Source organism: Ovis canadensis, chromosome 15, assembly GCF_042477335.2.
Source record: "Ovis canadensis isolate MfBH-ARS-UI-01 breed Bighorn chromosome 15, ARS-UI_OviCan_v2, whole genome shotgun sequence".
NCBI lineage: Eukaryota > Metazoa > Chordata > Mammalia > Artiodactyla > Bovidae > Ovis > Ovis canadensis.
Window position 1 is genome coordinate 46,367,337 of NC_091259.1, and position 22,463 is coordinate 46,389,799.

The 22,463-nt window shown below is 48.3% G+C and overlaps 1 protein-coding gene and 1 pseudogene across 1 annotated transcript in view; both read right to left on the reverse strand.

Moving 5' to 3' along the window:
• SPON1 (spondin 1) overlaps positions 1-22,463 on the reverse strand; it is a 313,280-nt gene that overhangs the window by 9,603 nt on the left and 281,214 nt on the right. The window contains exons 7-10 of the mRNA XM_069554328.1: positions 10,654-10,718; positions 2,230-2,431; positions 1,142-1,282; positions 396-471 (exon numbers count right to left, since the gene is read on the reverse strand). Coding sequence (XP_069410429.1) covers positions 396-471; positions 1,142-1,282; positions 2,230-2,431; positions 10,654-10,718 — 484 coding nt within the window. The remainder of the gene's footprint in view (positions 1-395; positions 472-1,141; positions 1,283-2,229; positions 2,432-10,653; positions 10,719-22,463) is intronic.
• Positions 12,991-14,095, reverse strand: LOC138420823 (pyruvate dehydrogenase E1 component subunit beta, mitochondrial pseudogene; annotated as a pseudogene).

A 22,463-nucleotide genomic window follows, 5' to 3' on the forward strand; every position in this document is an offset into this window, starting at 1 on the left:
CTGCCTCCTGACTCTAGGGCCTGGGCTGACTTCCCTTGCTGCAGAAGTGATTGCATCCACTCCTGCCTCACAGGCTAGTGTGAGAATCCTAGCGGAGAGTCATCGGAGTCCCATGGAGCCGATGGGGATGCCATTTACATGACACTTTAAAGGCCTGATACTGTTGAATACATATCCCAGTGTCAAGCCTTCACCATTTCCCTGACACTTTGTGCCTAGCCTTTGGCCTTACTTCGATTATCTCCCAAGCAAAAATCTGTCTTAAAACAGGGATCATCAAGTCAAAGGGTTCTGCTGTGGCTTTTAAAACATGTTAGCAAATTGCTTTCCCCAAAGGTAGTTTATCTTTTATTCCCAATGTATGTTGCCACCTGCAATAAAGGGAGGCAGCTTACCTTCATCTTTCTCTTCTGGAGCCAGGTCCGCTACAATATCATCGACATTGTCGGGCACAATATTGCACTGTTCCCCCTGCAAAAGGAATTTTAGTTGGAGGGCCCTCATTAGAGAGTGGACTGTACGGGAGAAAGATGAGGCGGGATATAAAATTGAATGCCCACCCTGTGCACACACCCTAGGCTGTGGCAGAGTCGTGGGCCAACTTTTACAATCAGACTGAAAGAAGAAATGGAAGTAAAGCCGCCACTTCCCACTTCCTGACCCATGGCTGTGTGCTGTGCTTAGTCGCTCAGTCGTGTCTGACTCCGCGACCCTTTGGATTATAGCCCACCAGGCTCCTCTGTCCACGGGGATTCTCCAGGCAAAAAACACTGGAATGGGTTGCCATGCCTTCCTCCAGGGGAATCTTCTCAACCCAAGGATCGAACCCACGCCTCCTGCATTGCAGGCGGATTCTTAACCGACTGAGCCACCGGGGAAGCCCATGGCAGACATTAGTAATCGATTGTGGCACTTACCGTGAAGCCTAGTTACCTGGAGCAAATCATTTGGTTGAGCATCACATCATTCCTCCATGTTCATTTTGCTTATTTATATCGTAGGGATAATTGTGTCTAGAAACTCTGAGAGGCCCCAGAATTCCACATCCTAAATATACCAGGGATCCCATGATTCTAGAGCAGAAAGGGGTCCAGTCTCCTGATGGGAAGGGTCTGTGCCAGGGTGAGCTGTAACCCAGTACCTTCCGAGCAATTCTCTCGATGACAACTCTGGCTACTTGAGTGATGGATCCACCCTCTGGATCATAAAAAGGACTTTGAGGATGGTCCAGACTGGTCAGGGGTCGGATTTTCTCCTGGGGAATTGTAGGCTTGTTGGGTGACTGCAATGGAAAAAATACACAGATATAGAGTGGGAAATTAACAATTTGATATATGATCAGAACAAAAACCTTGACAGCAACTTAACAAGTACAACTGTTATTTATAGAATTTGGTTCATGCTGTGTGTTATGCATGGACATTTGTAGGTCTATACTTTCAAATTCTCCTGTGTACACAGTAGGATTAATCCTAGATGAAGATGCCAAGTTTGAGAGAGCCATTTCCAGCTAGGATATAGCTGAACCAGGTTGGCCTGAATCCAGAGTTTTTCCTACTAGACCAGGCGTTGGTGAATGTTTGTCTGCAGAGGGTCAGGTGGTAAATATTTTAGGCTTCACAGGTCACGCCGTGTCTGTTGCAAGGAGTCAACTCAGTTGTTGTAGTGAGAAAGCAGCCCAGGCAACATGGGATCGAAATGTGTGAGGCCGGATTCCAAAGCTCCAGGTTTGGTTCCAAACCACAGTTTACCAACATCTGTTCTAGATTGTTCTACCCCTAGTTTTCTGATGGCTCCAGATTTTGATGCAGTTGGTGTCCTGGCCATATCTGAAAAATATTGACAATCACGGAAGAATCCAAACTCCTCAGCCTGGCCGTCTGGAAGCCTTGGGAATCTGGTCCAGCTTAACGAACATCATCTTCCTTCTGTTCCCTCTTCTCTCTCTCTGTCAGCCTCTGTGCCTTTTGCCTGCCGTTCCTTCGCTTATCTCTGAACCTATCTTTAGCAGACCCCCTCCCCGTGCTCTCCTGACCGTCTGGACAGGCACTCCCCAGAGCCCCTGTCACACAGCTTGTGAGTACATGATGACGGGACCCTGAGGGGCTCCCCTGCTGGACTGCGAGTTCATCTGGCTCAGAGCCTGAGCCAGCCTCACCCGAGGCCAGGGCCCCCAGAGCAGGCCCGGGCAGGGAGGCCTGCCACTCACCACTTCAGACACGCACACACCTCGTAGGTCACCCCGCTGTCGGTGCCCGCATCCCAGGGAATCAGGTCCTGCACCACCTTCTGGACCCAGCCACACTCTTTGGTGCACAGATCCTCTGCGGACAGGCCCACGTTCCAGTCGGGGCTGGGGCCCATCATGGTCAGGAAGGACATCAAGTGGCGTGTCCTGTCCACTGAAAATTCAGCCGAGGGTGCTGCTCTCCTGGAAACAAATACGGAGACCATCACTTTGGGGGCCCTGGGGGTGCACGCTCTGAGGGGCCTCTGGGCAGACAATGGCTAAAGGATGAGAGGGAGAGAGAGAAGGGGACTCTTGGTCTCCACCTTTGGCCATGGCTGGTTTCTCTCTCCCAGCCCATCCATTGGCCATGCTTGGAGGGAGCCATATGCTGCCGCCCTATCCAGTTTTAATGTGTCTTCAGCACTAAACTACTGTTTTATTTTCTTATTAAACTCTTTATTGACTGTCATTCCTTTTTGGAGTATAAGCTCTGGGATAGCAGGGATTCTGTCTTTCTGGCTTTATTTCCAGTGCCTGGCACAGTGTAGGTGCTCAACCAATGTTACTGAATAAACAAATGAACAAATTCTATAAGCTGCGTGTGCTCCCAGCTGCGCTGGACGTGAGATGACCGTGACAGATAAAAACTGCATAATGGTGCCCCAAGCCGTTCCCTTTACATTCTCAGTGATGCCTCAGAGCGGACCTGGGGTAAGGATTGTTGACTCCAACCTATGGATGGGAGAGCTGAGGCTCAGAGGGTTCTGTTATGTGACCTGTCCAAAGTCGCAAAGTGGCAGAACGGAGACCATAACCTAAGTCAGTCTCAGTTCGAGGTCCGTGTTCTTTTCATTATCAGTTTCTAAGTTCCCTCCACTTTCACTCTCTAGAGCTACATTGTGCTATCAGGGGGACATCTCCCCAGCCTGCTGCCTCGTTGCCCTCCAGAGGCTGCTTAGAGCAGGGCGCTGCCCTGGCACCAGAGCTCACCCATCACCTCACAGCTGGTCCCCAGGCCGTTTCCTCCAGTGGGTGAGCAAGGACCCAGTTATAGAGCCAAAGACCTTTGGCTGACGACCCCCCAGCTATGAGAGGCAGTTCTTCAACCACCATCCCCTCATGTTCCCAAGAAGGGGTCCTAGGAGTGGCCAGAGCTGGATGAGACCAAGAAGCGTGGTGGGAGAGCTGTGCTCGCTCCGCACACACTCGGTGGCACAGCTGCGCTACTTTATTTTCCCCTCATGACACTCCTGTGGGGTTGGAATTTATTATCTCATTTTGTAGAAAGAAAGCATACAGAAGTTAATGAGTTCAGAGACGCAGCTGGTGAGGCCGTGGTGTGAAGGCAGCTCTGCCTGACTCTCCCTCGCCTCCCAGGCTGCTGATCGTGGGGAATCCTTGGCTGGGGACCAGCTCGTCCATTCGGTCTAGCTGGCAGCTCTTTGTGGCATCCCTCTGCTGCTGTGTTTGGGACCAGCTGTGTCTGGCTGCTCTCACCTGGCCCCTGAAAGCGATGACTCCAGGCCTGGCTGGGCTTGGTGGAACTGGGTCCCTTGGGCAGGCCAGATGGGATCAGACCATGAGCAGAGCAGACGGGAGACCTGGGTGCCCACCCTACACCACCTCTTACAGCTGTGCATCCTTGAAATGACCAAACCTTTCTATGCCTCAGTGTCCCAATCTGTAGAATGGGGATTCCCCCTAACATCTACCTCAAAGGGTTATTGTGAGTGTTTAATGAGAACTCACATCCGGTCCTTAGCTCAGTGCCTGGCACCTGGTAAAATGTTACTGAGTGAAGCAGCATTGAAGGGTCAGATGGAGATCAGAAACTAGAGGCCAGGGGAGGGAGGCCTTCCTGAATGCACTTTACATTTTAGCCTGATGCCAGTCTAGGTTGAGGGGAGGCACCCAAGTGGAGGAAGAACCTGGCCTCAGCCTGGTTTTGGCATCAGGTCCCACATGCCCTTGCCTCTGCTGGGAAAGCTCCTCCTCGGTGGAGGAGGACCTCCTCCTCAGAGTGTGGCCTGGGACCAGCAGCGTCGGCGTTGGAACTTGTTGGAAATGCAACTAACTAGGCCTCACCCCAGATTTACTTAGAGACTCTGGGGAGGGGGAGGGTAGGACCCAGTTTTAATAATCCTCTCAATGATTCTAATATGCCTCAGATCTGAGACTCGCCGGTCTGCTCACCTCCCAGGCCTCAGGTTCTGAGCCACCTCTTCCGGGAGCTGTTCTGATCCCCTGCACTGAGGCCAGTACCCTTGGTCTATATTTCCACACTCTCTGTGTGGGTCTCAGCTGTGCCCTTTGGTTGTGAGCCTGTCCACACTGTTTGCTCACCCCCATGAGACTAGGAGCCCCTGCAGGCAGGAATCCCAGTGCCAGGTGTCCAGTGGGCCAGCTGAACAGCTGGATGTGTGATGATGAGCTCCACTCCTTACTAGGTTAGCTCACACACTCTTCCAGCCTTGGTTACCTCATGTGACATCACCCACCACCACCTCAAAGGAGATGCTATGTTAGGAAGCCTTTATAGACTGCTGAAGGCCCCACTTGGAGAAGGCAATGGCAGCCCACTCCACTACTCTTGCCTGGAAAATCCCATGGACGGAGGAGCCTGGCGGGCTGCAGTCCATGGGGTCGCTACAAGTTGGACACGACTGAGCGACTTCACTTCACTTTTCACTTTCATGCATTGGAGAAGGAAATGGCAACCCACTCCAGTGTTCTTGCCTGGAGAATCCCAGGGATGGGGGAGCCTGGTGGGCTGCCATCTATGGGGTCACACAGAGTCAGACACGACCGAAGTGACTTAGCAGCAGCAGAAGGCCCCACTTACATAGCCTGCTATTTAGGCACAAATTGCGGGACCTTGTTCCCTTTTTGCCATGCATGCATTTTCTGGCATGTAGGTCACTGATTTGAGCAGCTTCTTTGAAGACTTGCTATCTACAAGAATTGCAGTCAGGGGAGGTTCACTTAGGTGTGGTATTGTTCACTTAGGGGTTAAAAGCACATGGTCTGGGGTCTGCCTGGCAGAGAGCATGGGCATGTGGGCAGAGTGGGACTGCTTGGATCTTGACCCCTCGGGAGTCCAGCAGTGCCTTGGAGGAAGGCTCCTCTTCCATTTTCATAGTGACCAACCACTACACCTGTTACCTTCCCATCTCCCTGAGCATGTGATTGTGGATCAGGTGATTCTTTCATGTCTTGTACCCCATGGATGACGCTACATCATGACAGCCCAAGAGGACCAAAACAGCTCTGCCCAGAAATCCAGAGGTGGAGAAACCAAACCAGCACAAACCAAACCTCACCTGACACACCACCCTGATACTCTGCCCAGCTGAAGGATGTAACCATCTGAGAACATTCTGTGTCGTACAAGGTGTATACAAATCATTTTCTGCTAGTGCTTCTTGGCCAGATCTGTACCTGAGTGAGGTATCCTCCAGGCCTTGGTAAGTTTCAAGGGATAGGAAGTTCTGGGGCAACCAATCCCTGCACGAAACACCCGGTAATATGGTAACTGAGTAATATGGTAAATTTGAATGTCTAAAAGTCTGGGAACGGTTTTCTAATATTTTCAGTCACATCTTGCTTACATGACATGCTCTGGAGGAAATGTTTCCTGTCTCGAATTGCTTAGGACCCCTGGTGTACCTGCCCAGAGCATGTTGAACTCACTCTTTCCTTGGGGTTTCTTCTTTAATTTCTCTCTGTCCTGTTAGGTTCCAAAAGAGTAAGGACCATTTTTTGTCCTGTTTATAGCTGTATCCCAGGGGCTGGTCTAGAACTCAGCATGTAGTAGGTTCTCCTCAAATGGTTTTTGAAATAAATGAGTTAATCTAGGAAATGAATATAGAGCTCTTGCACTTGCTTTGGCCTTCAGGTCTAATTTTAAAATTACCTCAAAGTATTTATTTCTTTTATAATTAAAAATGCTGTTTAAAATAAGGAAATGATAAAAAATATATGTGAATTTTCTTTAGGAAATGTTAGATATGATCGGAATTCTTTAATTCATAATAAAAATTCTTATTCATCTTTTCTTATATTTCATGTCTTCCCATACATGAAAGTGAAAGTGAAGTTGCTCAGTCGTGTCCGACTCTTTGTGACCCCATGGACTGTAGCCCACCAGGCTCCTCCGTCCATGGGATTCTCCAGGCAAGAATACTGGAGTGGCGTGCCATTTCCTTCTCCAGGGGATCGTCCTGACCCAGGGATTGAACCCAGGTCTCCTGCATTGCAGGCAGACGCTTTAACCTCTGAGCCACCAGGGAAGCCCTACATAGTGTTTTGTTAATTTGATCTTATTTTTTCTACCTGGGATTTACATTTTTATCACTTTTCTGGCAAAGAGAGTTGTCTTGGCCATACTATGTATCAGAATATATTATAAAGCATGATAATTAAAATGGTGTAATATTCAGGATAAGAAAGACTTCCCTGGTGGTCCAGTGGTTAAGAATCTGCCTGCCAGTGTAAGGGGCACAAGTTCAATCTCTGTTCTGGGAAGATTCCTCATGCCTGTGTGCCACAACTACAGAGCCCGCGGACCCGAGAGCCTGTTCTCCGTAACAAGAGAAGCCCCCACAGTGAGAAGCCTGCACACTGCGCACAGAGAAAGCCTGCATGCAGCAACAAAGACACAGTGCTGCCAAAAATAAACAAATGAAATCTAAATAGAAAATAGAAAAACAAAGATGTAAATCAGTGGCCCAGAGTGAAGAGTCCAGAATCTTTAGATAAGGACTCTGAGGGAGAGGAAAGATCATGCAGCAAGTGGGGTTGGCATAATGTAATTGCAGTTTAAAAATATATAGGAGTCACATCTAATATCACACACGTCAAATTCCCCCAATCAACAAAAACTCAGGGCTAATTAGAAAACAACCAGATCATAGGAAAGAAGTCAAGTGTTCTGATCTGTTAGAGAAACATTAATTTTTTCGGCTTTGAAACTATAACAGCAATCACAAAATAATTGAATAATTTACCAACCAAAAACATCTGCATAATGGAAACAACAATGTTGAAATAGAACGGAAGAATGATGTGCTGGCAAAAAGTGTCTCCCTCTAGTGTGACTGACAAATATTAATATCTATAGTGCGGACAGACTCCCCAGGTGGCGCAGTGGTAAAGAATCTGTCTGCCAATGCAGGAGATGTGGGTTTGATCCCTGGGTCGGGAAGGCGCCCTGGAGAGGGGAATGGCAACCCACTCCAGTGTTCTTGCCTGGAGAGTCCCATGGACAGAGGAGCCTGGTGGGCTACAGTCTCTGGGGTCGCACAGAGTCAGACAGGGCTGAGCCACTGAGCATGAGCACAGCATCTACAGAGCTAGTCTAAATCTGCAAAAGCAAAACCTGACGATTCTGATAGTGAACGAAAGTTATACACAGATAATTCATGCCAGAAAAATGAAAACAAAATGAAGGCATGGAGATACGTTTTGTTTTTTTACATTCAGAGAGGCAGTGTGGTGTGGGTGGGGGGGGGACAAAGGGGACTGGAAGAAACCGCTGGATGCGGCAACAGCTTTGACTTCACCTCCCTTTGCAGTTACTAATCTGCAAAATGGGAGCATCCTCAGACCCCACCCCAGGGCTTTTAGTGAGGAAACTGCTTATCATCATGCCTGGCATTATACTATGACTTGGTAAATGTGGATTTCCTTCTCATTCATGGGCTTTTCTAAACAAAACTTTCAAAAACACGACGAAAGAAAAGAGGCAATTAAGGATTGTTATGGTCTTTCTATACCAATCTAGACTTACTATACCAATCTAAGTTACAGATCTGTATCAGTTAGACTCTGGCTGAAGAATTGGTGCTTTCGAACTGTGGTGCTGGAGAAGACTCTTGAGAGTCCCTTGGATTGCAAGCGGAACAAACCAGTCAATCCTAAAGGAAATCAACCTTGAATATTCATTGGAAGGATTGTTGCTGAAGCTGAAGCTTCGATACTTGGCCACCTGATGCAAAGAGCTGACTTATTGGAAAAGACCGTGATGCTAGGAAAGACTGAAGGCAAAAGGAGAACGGAGCGGCAGAGCATGAGATAGTTAGCATCACCAACTCAATGGACATGAATTTGCACAAACCCCAGGAGATAGTGAAGGACAGAGGATCCTGGGGTGCTGCAGTCCATGAGGTCGCAGAGTCGGACCAGACTTAGCGACTGAACAACGACCGTCAGTGAGACTCAAGTCGCATTTTGTCCCTTCTGTTCATTTCAAATGTCTCCAATACAGAGCTTTCAAAGTTGCAGAAACTCAATCTTGACACTAGGTGGCGCCAGGGTCATTCACTAAGTTGAAGTTCTGCGTGGGTGGAGAAATGTTTCCCTGAAGTTTCTACCCTGGAAAACTGTATATAACCTGGAGGCATCCAGGGCTCCAGGTCCATCTGGCCCGTTTAGATCTACTGTTGGCTTCTCAGGTTCAACGCCAGTCTTTTTTTTACAATCCTGAGGAAATTAGTGGACTTGGGCGGGTTCTCCAGGAGACTGGAGGGCTCTGAAACTTGTAGCCCTGATTTGAGAGAGAGAGATGCGTCTGGACCCCTGGGAACCCCCCCGGGAACCATGACTGAAACCAGTAAGGGAGCACAGACCCTCCAGAGGCATGATTTTTGGAAAGGGTGATGACTATGTCGCTGTTTAACCTGTTATTTTTCTCGCAAACAAATCTGACTAAACACATGTTAATTAAACAGAATGGCTGGGAATAATTAAGGGGATGATTTACAGGATACATTATAAGAAAGGGAATAAAACTTATTTTTAAAAGATTCAGTAATTCCTAACAGATTACACTGGAAGAACTGGGTGGTGAAAATTCAGCACTGATTTGTAGGAAAGCTGGGCATTTTCTACTCTGGTACTGGAGGAACTCATGAAGGATGCGCATTTTGCTCAGAATTTGTCTTTCTGGTCTCTACCTGTGCTCTGGGCTGTTGGAGCAGCAGCTTGATTTATTGAGCTAAACAAGTCAGCAGCTAATTTGTTCATTCATGGCTGTCCTTTGAGAAGTGGTCCTGGGGATAAAGATGAAGATCATTGTAAAACAAGTCAGTTTCGCCAGGCAGGACCTCACAAAGTAGGTCAGCCTGGCTTTCCACTGGCCCGAGGGAGGCTGGAATCCCATTAACCTCAATCGAGCAGGCTCACAAGGAGGGGCAGGGCTTTTTCTGCAAAGCAAAACTTGGCTGCACGTAGGCTTCCTAATTTGACTTCCTAATGAGATTTGGAAGAGGAAAGGGGAGACTGGGGTATGGGAAAACCAAAGGAAAATTCCTTTCCCTTAAGCTGGTAGCACGAGGGCAGAAGATTTGGGAGTTTGGGAAATCGGCGTTTGCCATGGATCAATCCTGTTTCACAAGGGTCCCAGGAAGTCTGAGGGGTGGGTGAAGGGTGAGAAGGTGCCCCCAAATATTTTTTTCAAGTTTTCAATAAGTCTCCTCTATCTTAAAAAAAAAAAGAAAAAGGCTCCATCAATTCTTTCATCCTCCTGGATCTCCTGCCCAGTCTCTCTTCTTTCACAGCAAACTTCGCAGAAGAGCTGTCTGCACTTACTAATTCCATAACCTCACCTTCTGTTCACATTTCACCCTGTTCCAGGCTGTGTCCCCTCTCCCCATTACTCAGCAGAAAGGATTCCCAATAAGGTCACTGATGATGTTGATAAATCCAATGGGCATTGTGCAGCTCCAAACTTCTTTGATTTTTTAGCTACACTGGACACAGCTGGTCACTCTCTCTCTCTCTCTCTTTTTTTTCTTTGCTTGGCCACACTGCAAGGCTTGCAGGATCTTAGTTCCCCAACCAGAGGATGAACCCTTGCCCTTGGCAGTGAAAACGTAGAGTCCTAACCACTGGACCACCGGGGACTTCCCCGCTGTCTCTGTGAATGCTTTCTTTCCTCGGTTTCCCTGATCCCAAGCTTCCTTCCCTAATCTCCTTGCTACTCTGTTTTTGCTTACTTTGCAGGCAAGTCCTCCTCAGCATTAAATGTTAGAGCTCCCTCGGGACTCCGTTCCAAGCCCTGGACTCTCATTCTCTGGCTCTCTCTGTCATCCACGTCCTCGGTGTTGATTGTTTCCCACGCCTTGGTGACCCTCAATTTTATATCTCAGTGCAGAATTCTCCCCCTGATGTCTTATAGTTAACCATGTTCCTAACACCTCCAATGTCTGGATACTCTGATGTTCAAGCCACGGGGGACACAGATACCAAGCCCGCATTCCCCAAGGAGTGGAAATACTTGATACTCTACCCATGGGCAGTGGGCAGTGCACCTCACCTAAGAGGCAGTACCGACTTGTACGACGTGACTGGCATGTGGTGGCCAATAGGTGGGCAGCTCCAAGTACAAGGCCAGGACGGGGGCTGGACAGGGCATTGCTACTTACACGTTGAGAGGCTGCCAGGCTGGCCACTGAGCTTTGGCTTTGATGACTGTGAGGACCTCGTCGCTCTGTAAAGAAGGATCACAGGTATTTAGTGAAGAGAGCTGGGCTCAGGGAGCAAGACGGCTTTGACATGGTGACATTGTCCACCCTACACCCTTACCTGCTGCAGAGGCTCTACCTACCTAGGTGTGGAGACAGCCTGCCCCAGGGTGGGGGCACCCTAGAGTCTCGGCAGTCCTGCGAGGAGGGGCTGTGTCCAGGGTACCTGGTGTGTGCTGAACACCAATGGGCCCACTGAGCCACACCTGAGGTTTCCATCTCAGACCCTTCCCCTTGGGAGCCAGGCTCTGACCTGCCCTCTGGTGGGGATGGCTGGACTGTGTCCAAACTGGAGGGCAGCCCATGCTCTCGGCGTCCAGGCACTGCCGGGTCTGCTCCAGCCACACCTAACCCTGAGGAGCGTCACCCCCATGGCCTCCCCTGCCGTCGAGACTACACACACTGGATCAGGCTCCCTTGGACAAGGAGGGCAAAGAGAAGCCTGAGCCCCACGCTCCTGGGCCACTCATGTTATCCTGCTCTATTTTGCTTTGGGCAATGTGTAGGGCACCCTTAAAGCTTGAGAACCTAAGAGAATTTTTTGAAGAAGAATCTAATAATTAACATTGGGAAGGACAGCCTTGATCACCAACATGAGGGAGAAAAATCAGAATGTTGTTGATCTTGCTTAGCTTCACTTCGAGGTTGGTTTGGGATTTTATTCTCAATAACACATTGGGGCTGAGGGTTTCCATATGCTTTTCAAAGTGCAAGCTTCCACAGGTGCCCAAGTTCAGCTCTGGTGGGGGTTTCCTCAGAGCAGATTCAGCTGACCCCAGAGCCTGCCTTCCCCCGGCCTGGGTCCAGCAGTGATCAGACAGCACTGTTCATGCTCCACAGGAAAGCCCAGAATGTCACCGGCAGGGGCAGGAAGAGCTTTGATGCCGACTGAATGGTCTCCGAGTTTCAGGAGGGCAGAGACTGGCTGCGCTGGCCCACAGTTCTGCCTCAGTCCTTGGAGTTGTTCCTGGCAGTAGGTACCTAGCACGTATTTGGGATGAATTGGTGAACTTCTCCTTAGTTGGTGGGTACCTTGCCCAGAAAATCCCACAGCCCTGAGGGAACTATATACAATGAGGAGGTCAGAGGTGCCTCCAGGCTCAGGCCCAAAGATTATAAACAGCCTCTGGTTTGGAGCACCTAGTCTATAGCTAGGGAGGGATGGAGGAGTGGGAGATACCTTAGAGGGGACAGTAACTCAGCTTGGCTTGGGCATCCACTGGGTGAGTGAGGCCCCCAGGGTACCCCCTCTCCCCAGAAGCTCGAAGCCTACTCCGAGCTCAAGCTTCCCTCGTGGGGGGTCCCCCCTTTTGGTCAAAAGAAACACTCTGTGAATACAGAAACATGCCCACACTCACAGGTCTGCCGGGAGAGCATTTCCAAGTTCCAACAGAGTGTGTGACACTTCTCCTGGGAGATTGTTTCATTCGTTGACACTGTATCCCCCACTCACTCCTAAGACACATATGCTGAGTGATCAAGGGAAACTGCCCGACATGAAGTCACGTGTGAGAGGTGACCTGTCTCCTGAAGGCCCAAGCTGGACCCCGTGGTTGAGGTTTCCTGTGCTCAGCTCATACGTGTCCCACACTGAATTCTTTAGCTGCCCCCAGAATACGGCTGTTTCTCCAGCAGCCCCACTGAGAACATCCCCAGCTGCCTGCAGCTCTCCACCTCTCACCCCTTCACAGCTGCCAGGCTCCAAGATCCACTGTGTCCACAGCCTTAGCATCTAAGTCCTTCCATGGTCTCCTCACTGGTTGTCCTGGCTCCAGCATCTTCTTACTTTTCCCCAGACCATCCTCCACATTGGTGCAAAACTGACCACATTCACTGCCTGCCTAAATCCTGCAACAGCTCCCCGTAAATTCCATGCTGACTTCCTTTTTTTTTTTTTCAAAGTAGGAATTCCTTTATTCCTCATCAAAATAGTCTAACAGCAAATGTAGATTGTATGCTTTTATTTTTACATTTAAGTTATCCTTTCTTGGATATATCTTTCATCAGGACTTTGCCACATTTAAACCTTGTCCTTCTAGCGAGAGGATAAAATTGTACGTGAATCTTATTCAGAGAACTCAGCTGCTTGTAGCAGACCAAAAGAGCATGGAACTTAGGCAGAAGAGTGGAGAGCTTTTCCACAAACACATTTAAACTTCTTCCCAGTATAAAAACATCCGTTGTTGCTTTTAGAGATAATTTTACAAATCAGAAGGTCTTACAGGATAGTCCAGCTGAAGTGTCAGTAAGTATTTTAAGTAAATCCCAATGACCTGAAATTCAAGTCCAAACTAGATATTTAGTGTTTTCTTTATTGCAAATATGAAGTCTTTAACCTGAGGTACAGAGTCTTCTAGAATCTGCGTAAGGCACAGGGATATCAGTGGCGGTGACATAAACTGTAGAAGCATCCAGGAAATTGAACCCAGGACCCTCCATCATCCTGGCACAGATTTCAGCTCCTACTGCCAACTGTGACCAGCCCCCTTCCACAATAACAAGGTGTCTGCTCTTCACGACATTGGTTTCTATTGTTTCAATGTCCATTGGTCTGATGGTCTGCAAATGTATCAACTCATATTCAAGTCCCTCTTTAGATAGCATTGCTGAGCTTCTAAGCAGTGGCTAACAGGTCTTGAATGAGAAACTATGGTTGCACATGTACCCTGCCTTTCTAGTTTGGCTTTCCCTATAGGGATCAGATAATCTTTTGACTGAGCTCCTGGGGAAGTTCAAAAGGAACTTTATATATCAGTTCACCTCCAGCACCACCACTGGACTTACCCTGAATGGCAGATTTAATAAGTCCTTTTGTGTCCTCTGAATTCCAGGGACTGACCACCTTTAAGCCTGGGAAGCGCTCATACCAGGCAGCAAAGCACTGTGAGTATTGGGCAGCTACGCCTGCTGGGGCGCCACTGGGCTCCCTGAAGACTAAGGGCACCAGCTGAAGGCCTCCTGACGTGTAATAGGTCTTGGTAGCTGAGTTTATAAGCTGGTAAATGGCTTGCATAAAAGGGTATAAATTCACAAATGGGCCTTAACCCAGCCAGAACTGCACCTATAGCAATTCCAGCAAAACCCGACTCTGATACGGGAGTATCTATGGTCCTCTTATCTCCATATTTTTTCCACAGGCCTTGACTAACCCCATCGTACAGGGCAACTTCTTCCCCAAGTAGAAATACCTTCCCAGCTCTTTCCATCTCCTCCTCCATACCTTGATTTACAGCCTCATGAACTGTCACCTGCAGTGTGGCTGGTGTTGTCTGGGGGAACCCCTCCTTAGCAGACCAGAGACCTGCTCAAGGAGTCTCCACACCAACCCAGAAACCATGGCCATCCTGCCCATGTCCTCTACCTGCTGCCGAATCCACAGCAATTTCTTAATTCCCAAGTTTTGCCTACATGGCCTGCATCATCCAGTTTTTTTCTTTGATTTTTAATTTCAGAATAATACACGCTTTTTGTGGGAAAATTTAGCATCACAGAAGCACAGTGTAAATGCTGAGCACTCCACTCTAGCATCTATCCTGCCTTCTGCCACCTCCCTCTCCAGAATGTTACAGTGTGGTACATATCAGCCCAGATCTTTTACTATACTTAGGTACAACGTGCGTGCGTGTGTGTGCGTGTGTGTGCGTGTGTGCATAAACATTAGATACATCCTTTCCCACAAAAACTGCATCATATTGAAATCTCATTCTGCACCATGATTTTTACACTTTCCCCTTACTATCATATCATGAAAAACTTTCTTTGTTGGTACCTATGGCATCTGAGCTTTCCTTTTGTTGATTTTGAGAGCATTTGAGATCCTCAAATTAGGGTAAGCCAGGTCAAGACTAAGAAAAAAGAAATCCAAGCACGAGATCCAAGTTATGAGATACTGTCTGATGAGGGTCCTTTTGCTCTTGAAGAAATACTTTACTAAAAAAGGTAGGGACTTTCCTGGTGGTGCAGTGGATAAGAATCTGCCTGCCAGTGCAGGGACTTGGGTTTGATCCCTGATCTGGGAAGACCCCACATGCTGTGGAGCAACTAAGCCCATGCTCTACGACTGCTAAGCCTGTGTGTTCTAGAGCCACCAGCTACCACAGCTGAAGCCCTCGCTCCTGTAGCCTGCGCTCTGCCACAAGAAGCCACCGCAGTGAGAAGCCTGCGCGCTGCAGCGATGAGTAGCCCTCGCGCCCCACAACTAGAGAAAGCCCACATGCAGTAAGGAAAACCCAGAGCAACCAAATAAATAAAAATAATAATAATTTTAAAAAGTCAATGTGGGTGGAGTTAAGGGAGCACTAGGTTAGCTGGCTGGCCCTGCAGACATACCTTATATTACAATGAAACCTTGGTTGTCAAGTTGCAACTAACGACACCTTGATTTTGCCTTCGTAGTATATAACTCAGGAATTGTTGAGGCTCTCCATGAGTGTTTGTTTATGGTACTGGCATTCCATCTGTATCTTTAGAGCCACGGAGGCTCCAAGGATGGTCGTCCATGTGTGCAGGCCTTAGAACAGCTTCTTCCTGTCCGTTGTTTCATCTTGTGGTTACATACCTTCTGCATGATTGATTGTGTTATCCAAAGAAATAAGAGCACAGGAACCATTTGGAAAAATGTATTTGAGAAACTAAACATTTTTCTTTCTTTTTTAAAAAATATATTTATTTCATTTATTTATTTTGCTGCACCGGGTCTTAGTTGTGGCGTATGAGATCTATTTCCCTGACCAGGGCTCGAACCTGGGCTCCCTGCATCAGGAGTGCAGAGTCTTAGCTGTTGGGCCACCAGGGAAGTCCTTAAATATTTTTCTTAAAGTAGAACCAAAGCTCTTCAGGATTGGAGAGAGTCTGGCCTGTTCACAGCCAAATCCAAGTGCTGTGGATACTTAGTAAATCAGTGGAAAAGCAAAGCCACACCATTTTTTTTTTTTTTGGATTTATGTGTAGAATTCTATAGCATGGATGGTCTCTTATTTAACTGGTATTATTGGTGGATATTTGTTTCTATACATGATGCTCTACTGAACACTTGTGAATGTATTTTCTTTATATGTCATAAATTTCCAAGAATGATCCAACAATGAAGCAAATTGACAGTTTTGGTGGCACCTACCAAACTGTCCTCCAAATGTCTGTACCAACTGATACTTCTTCAAGTATATGTGTGTGCCAATGTTTTTACAACTTTGGGCACACTGGATACTATCAATCTTTTTCATCTTTACTAATCCAGCAGGCAGGAAAGTAGCGTGGTTGTGGACATAAGCCCTAGTTATTACACCTAAATTCAAACCCTGACGGCACCATGACTAGCTCTGTGTCCTTTAGTGAGACTGATTTCCTTTAGCTCTCTCATCTCTGAAATGTTGAGTTAAAAAGTGTATCTACCACATAGTGTTATTATGGGGACAAAATGACCTAATTCAAGTAATGTGCTAATCCTATGCCTGTATTAGCATCAATACTAGTTACTATTCTTATTCTTTATTTAGATAAAAAAATATTTATTTTTATTTATTTGGCTGCACTGGGTCTTAGTTGCAACATGCAGGATCTAGTTCCCTGATCAGGGATCAAACCTGCATCCCCTGCATTAGTAGAGAGAAGTCTTGGCCACTGGACCACAAGAAAAGTCCCTATTCTTATTCACATTTAGGCCACACTGGTATTAGAACCGATTTGTACCACCTGAGTACAGAGGATGGAGTACCCAGTGACAGCTGCAAAGCCATGAAGCCTCAGGAGAATGTCCCCTTATTTAAAGGTTCGTGTAGCTGGGAGAGCCTTGGATGGGGCACTGGGGGACCAGGTATTTTACATTCTGAAGACTGAAGGACCTAAATTCAGAGCAAGTAACCCAAACTTCAGACTTAAGTGAAAAACTCCTTTAACAAGTCTCTAAGGCCCAGAAAGGATCTTTCAAGAATCCTTATAGCCCTTATCCATCTCCCACAGGAGCGTTTTCAAACAAAGTATTTCAGGGCACTCAAAGTTCACACCTCATCTGCATGATGTTAGCACTTTCCCAGAACTATGCCAATTAAAATAAAAGTCCTCCAAGAAAGGACACAGTACTCATGTCCACCTTCACAGGGATGCGTTCTTTCATTTTGCTTTTGTAAACATAGTGATGGTCTTACAGCTGTACTCACACTTCCATCTGCATGAACCAAATGGGAATCACACAGCCTAAATCAGGCCACGGGCTGAGGTCAGGTTTGGAGAAAGGGGGATTTGTGCAGTGTGAAAACAGGTCTGGGACAGGTCAGAGGCAGAAATCACATGGATATCAAGAAATGTCAAGTCGGAGCAGAGCAGAGAGGCAGAACGTGGCTCTGGGGGGCCAAGGCCATTTGTCTAAACAAGCCTTACCCCACACTGACCGTCCATGCCCTCCAGAACCAGCTCCGGAAGCAGGAAAGCTCGGTCATCTCATCCATGCTCACAGTAACACGGGAGGCTGTCACCTCCACGTGCATCACTCTTCACCTCCTCTTTGTTCCTATACCTTCCCGGCTCCTACCTTTTGCCTTTGTCTCGCAGTCCTGAACTACAACCTGCTTCTTCATTCTAAGGCCCTCTCTGCTCCGGGCAGCACTAAAGCTAAGCTTCCTCACCATTGCAGGTCCTGCCCTAGATCAGCAAGAAGAGAAATGGGATGCAATCCATGATCACAGAGGAGAATGAACAGAAACAAGTAGAAACACACAATGACCACAGGAACCTAGTTTCTAGGTGCCAGGCACCTTGCTAATTACCTGATATCTAGTATCTTGTTCCCTGGAGAAGGAAATGGCAACCCAGTCCAGTATTCATGCCTGGAGAAACCCATGGATGGAGGAGCCCGGCAGGCTACTGTCTGTCTATGGGGTCGCAAAGAGTCAGACATGACTGAAGCAACTTAGCACACAGTATCTCATTAAATTCTTAGGACGCATCTGCAAGGAAGGTATATACTTTTTAATCTTCAGAAACACATTTCTTCAGCCAAATTAGGTACAGGTTAGTCAATGGCAGGTCTAGAGTTCAAACCTCAGCCTGACTCTGGAGACCACGTTTGTCAGCCAGGCGGAGGGGGCAGGAGGGTGAGGCTCTCTTGGAAAAGGCCCCACACCTGCCTCTTGCCCCCCACATTCCTCCCTCTCCTCACCCCCCACCAGGCTTCTGCTGTCCTTCAGGGCATGTCCTAACCTACCCTGAGCTCTGAAAATTGTAGCCTCATGGGTGAGGGTGGAGGGGGTGGAGGAAGGATTCTCAAACAGTTTCACAATGCTGTCCATATTAATGCTGTCCTGAGAACTGGTTCTGGCAAAGAAGGGGGAGGACCGGGTCCTTGAGTTGGAGAGACACCGCTGCTACTAAAGGGAAGGGAAGCTAATGACCCGAAATGCGTTTCCCCATATATCAGCTCGCTTCTTAGGAAAACCTTTGGGAATCGCTACCATTTCCTTCTGCAGATGAGGAAACTGAGGGCTAGGGAGGTCAAGTGACTTGCAAAGACCATCCAGTGATCGTGGTTCCTATACAGACGTGCCTGACTCCAAAGCTCAGACTCTTTCCACTTTCCCTCACGATTCCTCCTCTCTAGCTCCCTCTCACCACCCTACCCCCGCCCCCCCACTTCTGCTTGCTTTTCAGTGAGACCATGGCTGCCCCTGGTTGATAGTTTTCTCTACAGAGCCCTTGCTGTGAGGCACAGGGTCACCCAATTCCCTCTGGAAGGGCAGCACCTGTCATCTTGTGTAAAGATTCAGTGAGCAGTGTTTGGTTCCATTATTTGCTTCTACCCTTTCCCAGAATTTCCACTAACCACCCATAAAAAATATCAGTCCTGATGGCTTCCACCTCTGAGGGGGACTTTTTCATCCTTGCTTGAGTGTCCTCCTGAGGAACAGCAGGAAATGAGCCTTTTTATGAGGCGATAATGGAGCCAGAAGCATCTTTAAAATCAATTGTGCCTAACACGTCCTCCCATCATTTCAACAGGTTCTGGGTTTAGTGGGTCATAAATAAAAACAGACAGCTCACATTCAGTGAGCTCTACAGTTTTCCCGTGGTCTCCTGTGGGCTGTACCATAGTCCTCTGAGGAAGGCAGGCAAGTGGTCCCCCTTTCTCACAGGAAGTAAGTGAGACTCACCTCTCTCCCTGCCAAAGGTCAGCGCCTAGCTTGTAGCTTCCGTGACCATCTGACACAGCTGCTCACTCCCTCTGCCTTGAAACAGGTTCTGGTCTAGCGCCTGCTGGCTCTTCATTTTCTCCTCACCTCGTTCCTTCTCAGCCTCCTGTGCTGACCCTCTTCATCTTTCTGCAAACACTGAAGTGTCCCTGGCCTCAAGCTCTCTTTGCTCTTCTCTTTTCTAGCCACACTGCCTTAGTGATTTCTCTTGTCCCATGCCTTAAAATATGAGTTATGTATATACTGAAGACCCCCAAACTGTCATCTTCCCCTCATCCCCGCCTCTGAACTCCAGCTTGTATACCAGCTGCCTAACACTTTCATCTGGATGTTGAATTGGTATCTCACATTCAGTGTGTCTGAAACCAAGTTCCTGATCTTCCCCTCCTCAAACCTGTGTGTGTGCGTAGTCACTCAGTTGTGTCCAGCTCTTCTGTGACCCCGTGGACAATAGCCCACCAGACTCCTCTGTCCATGGGCTCCTCTAGGCAAGAATACTGGAGTGGGCAGCCATTCCCTTCTCCAGGAGATCTTCCCCACCCAGGCAGCAAACCCAGGTCTCTTGCATTGCAGGCAGATTCTTTACCGTCTGAGCCACCAGTAAAGCTGCCCTCCTCTCCAAATCTGGCTTTTCTCATTGTAAGCATCGCACTGAATGGCAAAGCCATCCTTCTAGTTTATCAGCCTTGATGCTTCTCTCACTCCACATCCGATCCTTCAGCACACCTGTCAACTGCACTTCTAAAATGCATTGTTGAGCCAATAACTGTGTGTCACCATCGCTGGAGCAGGGGCTGGACTGCACCTCCCTGTGTCCCTGGCACCATCTTGGTCCAAGCCACGTGGCATCATCATTAGCTGGGATTAAATGTGTTGCAACGGCTTCCTGGCTGGTCTCTCTGCCTCTTCCCTCACCCTCTTCCAGGCTCTTCTTCACGCAGTAGCTGCATCATGCCGTTTTTCTGGTCAAAATCCTCTAATGGCGTCATGTTGCACAGGAAATGGGGACCTTGGCCATGGCCCCCATGGCCCCTCATGATCTGCTCTGCCTCCCTGTTACCTCACCAGCTTCCTCTTTTATTACTCCCCCTCTTGCTCACTTTGCTTCAGCCGCCTGGATATCTCCTCAGATATGCTAGACACACTTAGCACTTGCAGGGCCCTGAGCCTGGGGAGATGTCCTCTTAGATACTAGAGCACTCATTCCTCTGTCTCCTTCATGTCTTTGCTCAAATGTCACCTTCTCAGTGAGGCCTCTGCTGACCACACTGTTCAAAAGAGCAATTCCCTGCCCCTTCCTCAACCTGGCACACTGCTCTCACTTTATCTGATTGTCTTTTCTCCATAACATTTGTTACCATCTGGTATACTAAGATCCCCTAGAGGAGGGCATGGCAACCCACTCCAGTATTCTTGCCTGGAGAATCCCTATGGACAGAGGAGCCTGGCAGGCTACAGTCCATAGGGCTGCAAAGAGTTTGACACGACTGAAGCGACTTAACGCACACAGTATCCCGTGTATTTTGCTTTCTTACTTTTTATCATGGATCTTCCCTTACTAGAACAGGCATTTTCTATGGGCAAAGGCTTTGTCTATTCTGCTCACTCACTGCTGTACTATCAGTGTTTAGAGTACGCTCAATCTTTGCTTTTTTTAAAAGATTTTTTTTTGATGTGGACCACTTTTAAAGTCTTCATTGAGTCTGTTACAATATTATTTCTGTTTTGTTTTGGGTTTTGGGGGGCACAAGACAAACGGGATCTTAGTTCCCCAACCAGGGATTGAACCCACATCCCCTGCATTGGAAGAGAAGTCTTAACCTCTGGGCCACTAGGGAGGTCCCAGTCTTTGCTGTTTGAATGAGAGGCTATGATTAGGCAGTGTCTGGTATCTTTTTTAATCCCAGGACTCTATGGCACAGTGCGGAGCCAGAGCTGAGTAAAGTGACACCAACAGACGTGGGCGCTGAGCTAGTGGGCACTGGGTGAGCTGGGGAGAGTGCCAACCAGAGACCTGGCACTAATAAAAGGAAGAGGAAGAGATAGGGCCTCCTTAGGACCCACAGTCAGCTGCAAGGCTCTGAGTCTACCTCAGATGGATGCCCCAGTGACCTAGGCTGACTGTTTATAAGTGCCGAGAGCCCACCTTGCACCCCGGAAGCTGCTGCCATCATAAGCTACTGTCTGATCAGCTATTTCAAAGCCAGAGAAGGTATCTGAAGCCCATTAACAGACCTGCAAGAAGGTGATGTGGTTTCACAGAAGCATTTCAAATTCGATTTCTTTTTATTTCTTTTCAAACACAGCCTGTAATTCTGATGGGAAAATTGCATAATGCCCGTCGAAGATAATAATTTTCCTGCAAGATGGTTTTGTGAAAGCAGCTTGGTGTTTCTGACTCAGGAGAGGAAGGGTCCATCAGAGAGAGCCGCCTGGGCCTTCCCACTGCCCTTGCACCCACACCTGTCTCTGGCAGGTGTAAGCTCTGAGGACAGGCATCACCCTGACGGACGGGCATGACCTGAGGCAAAGGCCAGCCTTCTGTGTGCCTCTGTTACCACAGGCATCAATTCAGCTTGTTCTTTGGTGACCAAAGTGCCTATCCTGGGCTTAACCTCCCTTTTGGACTTTCATGTATCCTTTAGGATTATGAAAGTCTGCCTCTCCTCCGATTCAACAGGGAGCTGAAGGGGTAGATGGGGCCTGTCTGTGTTTCCCATCCCAGCCCCTCTTCCCCACCTTCTGCCCTATCTCCAGCACTTAACATTAGTGCTGGGGTCGGAGCAGAGAAGTAAGAAAGGGGCCGGGCCAGGAAAGATTCTGACATCAACCAGGGGAGAGCAGGCTGAGCTGGGCTGTCTCCTCCCAACAGGTGGGGGCTCCAAGGAAGTCGGGCTGGAGCCAGGGAGGGAGGAAGAGCCAAGCCAGCACCTATAAGGCAACCTGTAAGGGCCTTGACCCTAACCCCGCCCCTGGGAGCATCTTGTTGGTGGAGTGTGTGTGTGTCTTAAGTGAAGTGAAAGTGAAGTCGCTCAGTCGTATCTGACTCTTTGCGACCCCGTGGACTATAGCCTACCAGGTTCCTCCAATCATGGGATTCTCTAGGCAAGAATACTGGAGTGGGTTGCCATTTCCTTCTCTAGGGGATCTTCCTGACCCAGGGATCAAACCCGGTTCTCCCGGATTGCAGGCAGATGCTATACCCTCTGAGCCACCAGGGAAGCCCAAGGTGCAGCATTTGACATTGCTTGCTCCTCTTCCCTGTCTCCCCCTCCCCACCTTCCTCTGAAGACAGTTCCCATTTAGTCCTGGGAGCCATTATGAGGGCAGGGGCTGGACTGTGTTCCCGTCTGTGTCCCCAGCACTGGCCTGGTCTGGGGAGCTATACAGGGGATGATTAAGAATGAATAATAGATTAATTAATTAATTAATGACGAGCTAGAGGAAGCCTCTGGCCTTCACTGCCCTCTTAGGGGCACCCTTGCAAGTTCTATGAACTCGGATGCTGCCGCAGGGCTTCTGAGTAGACAG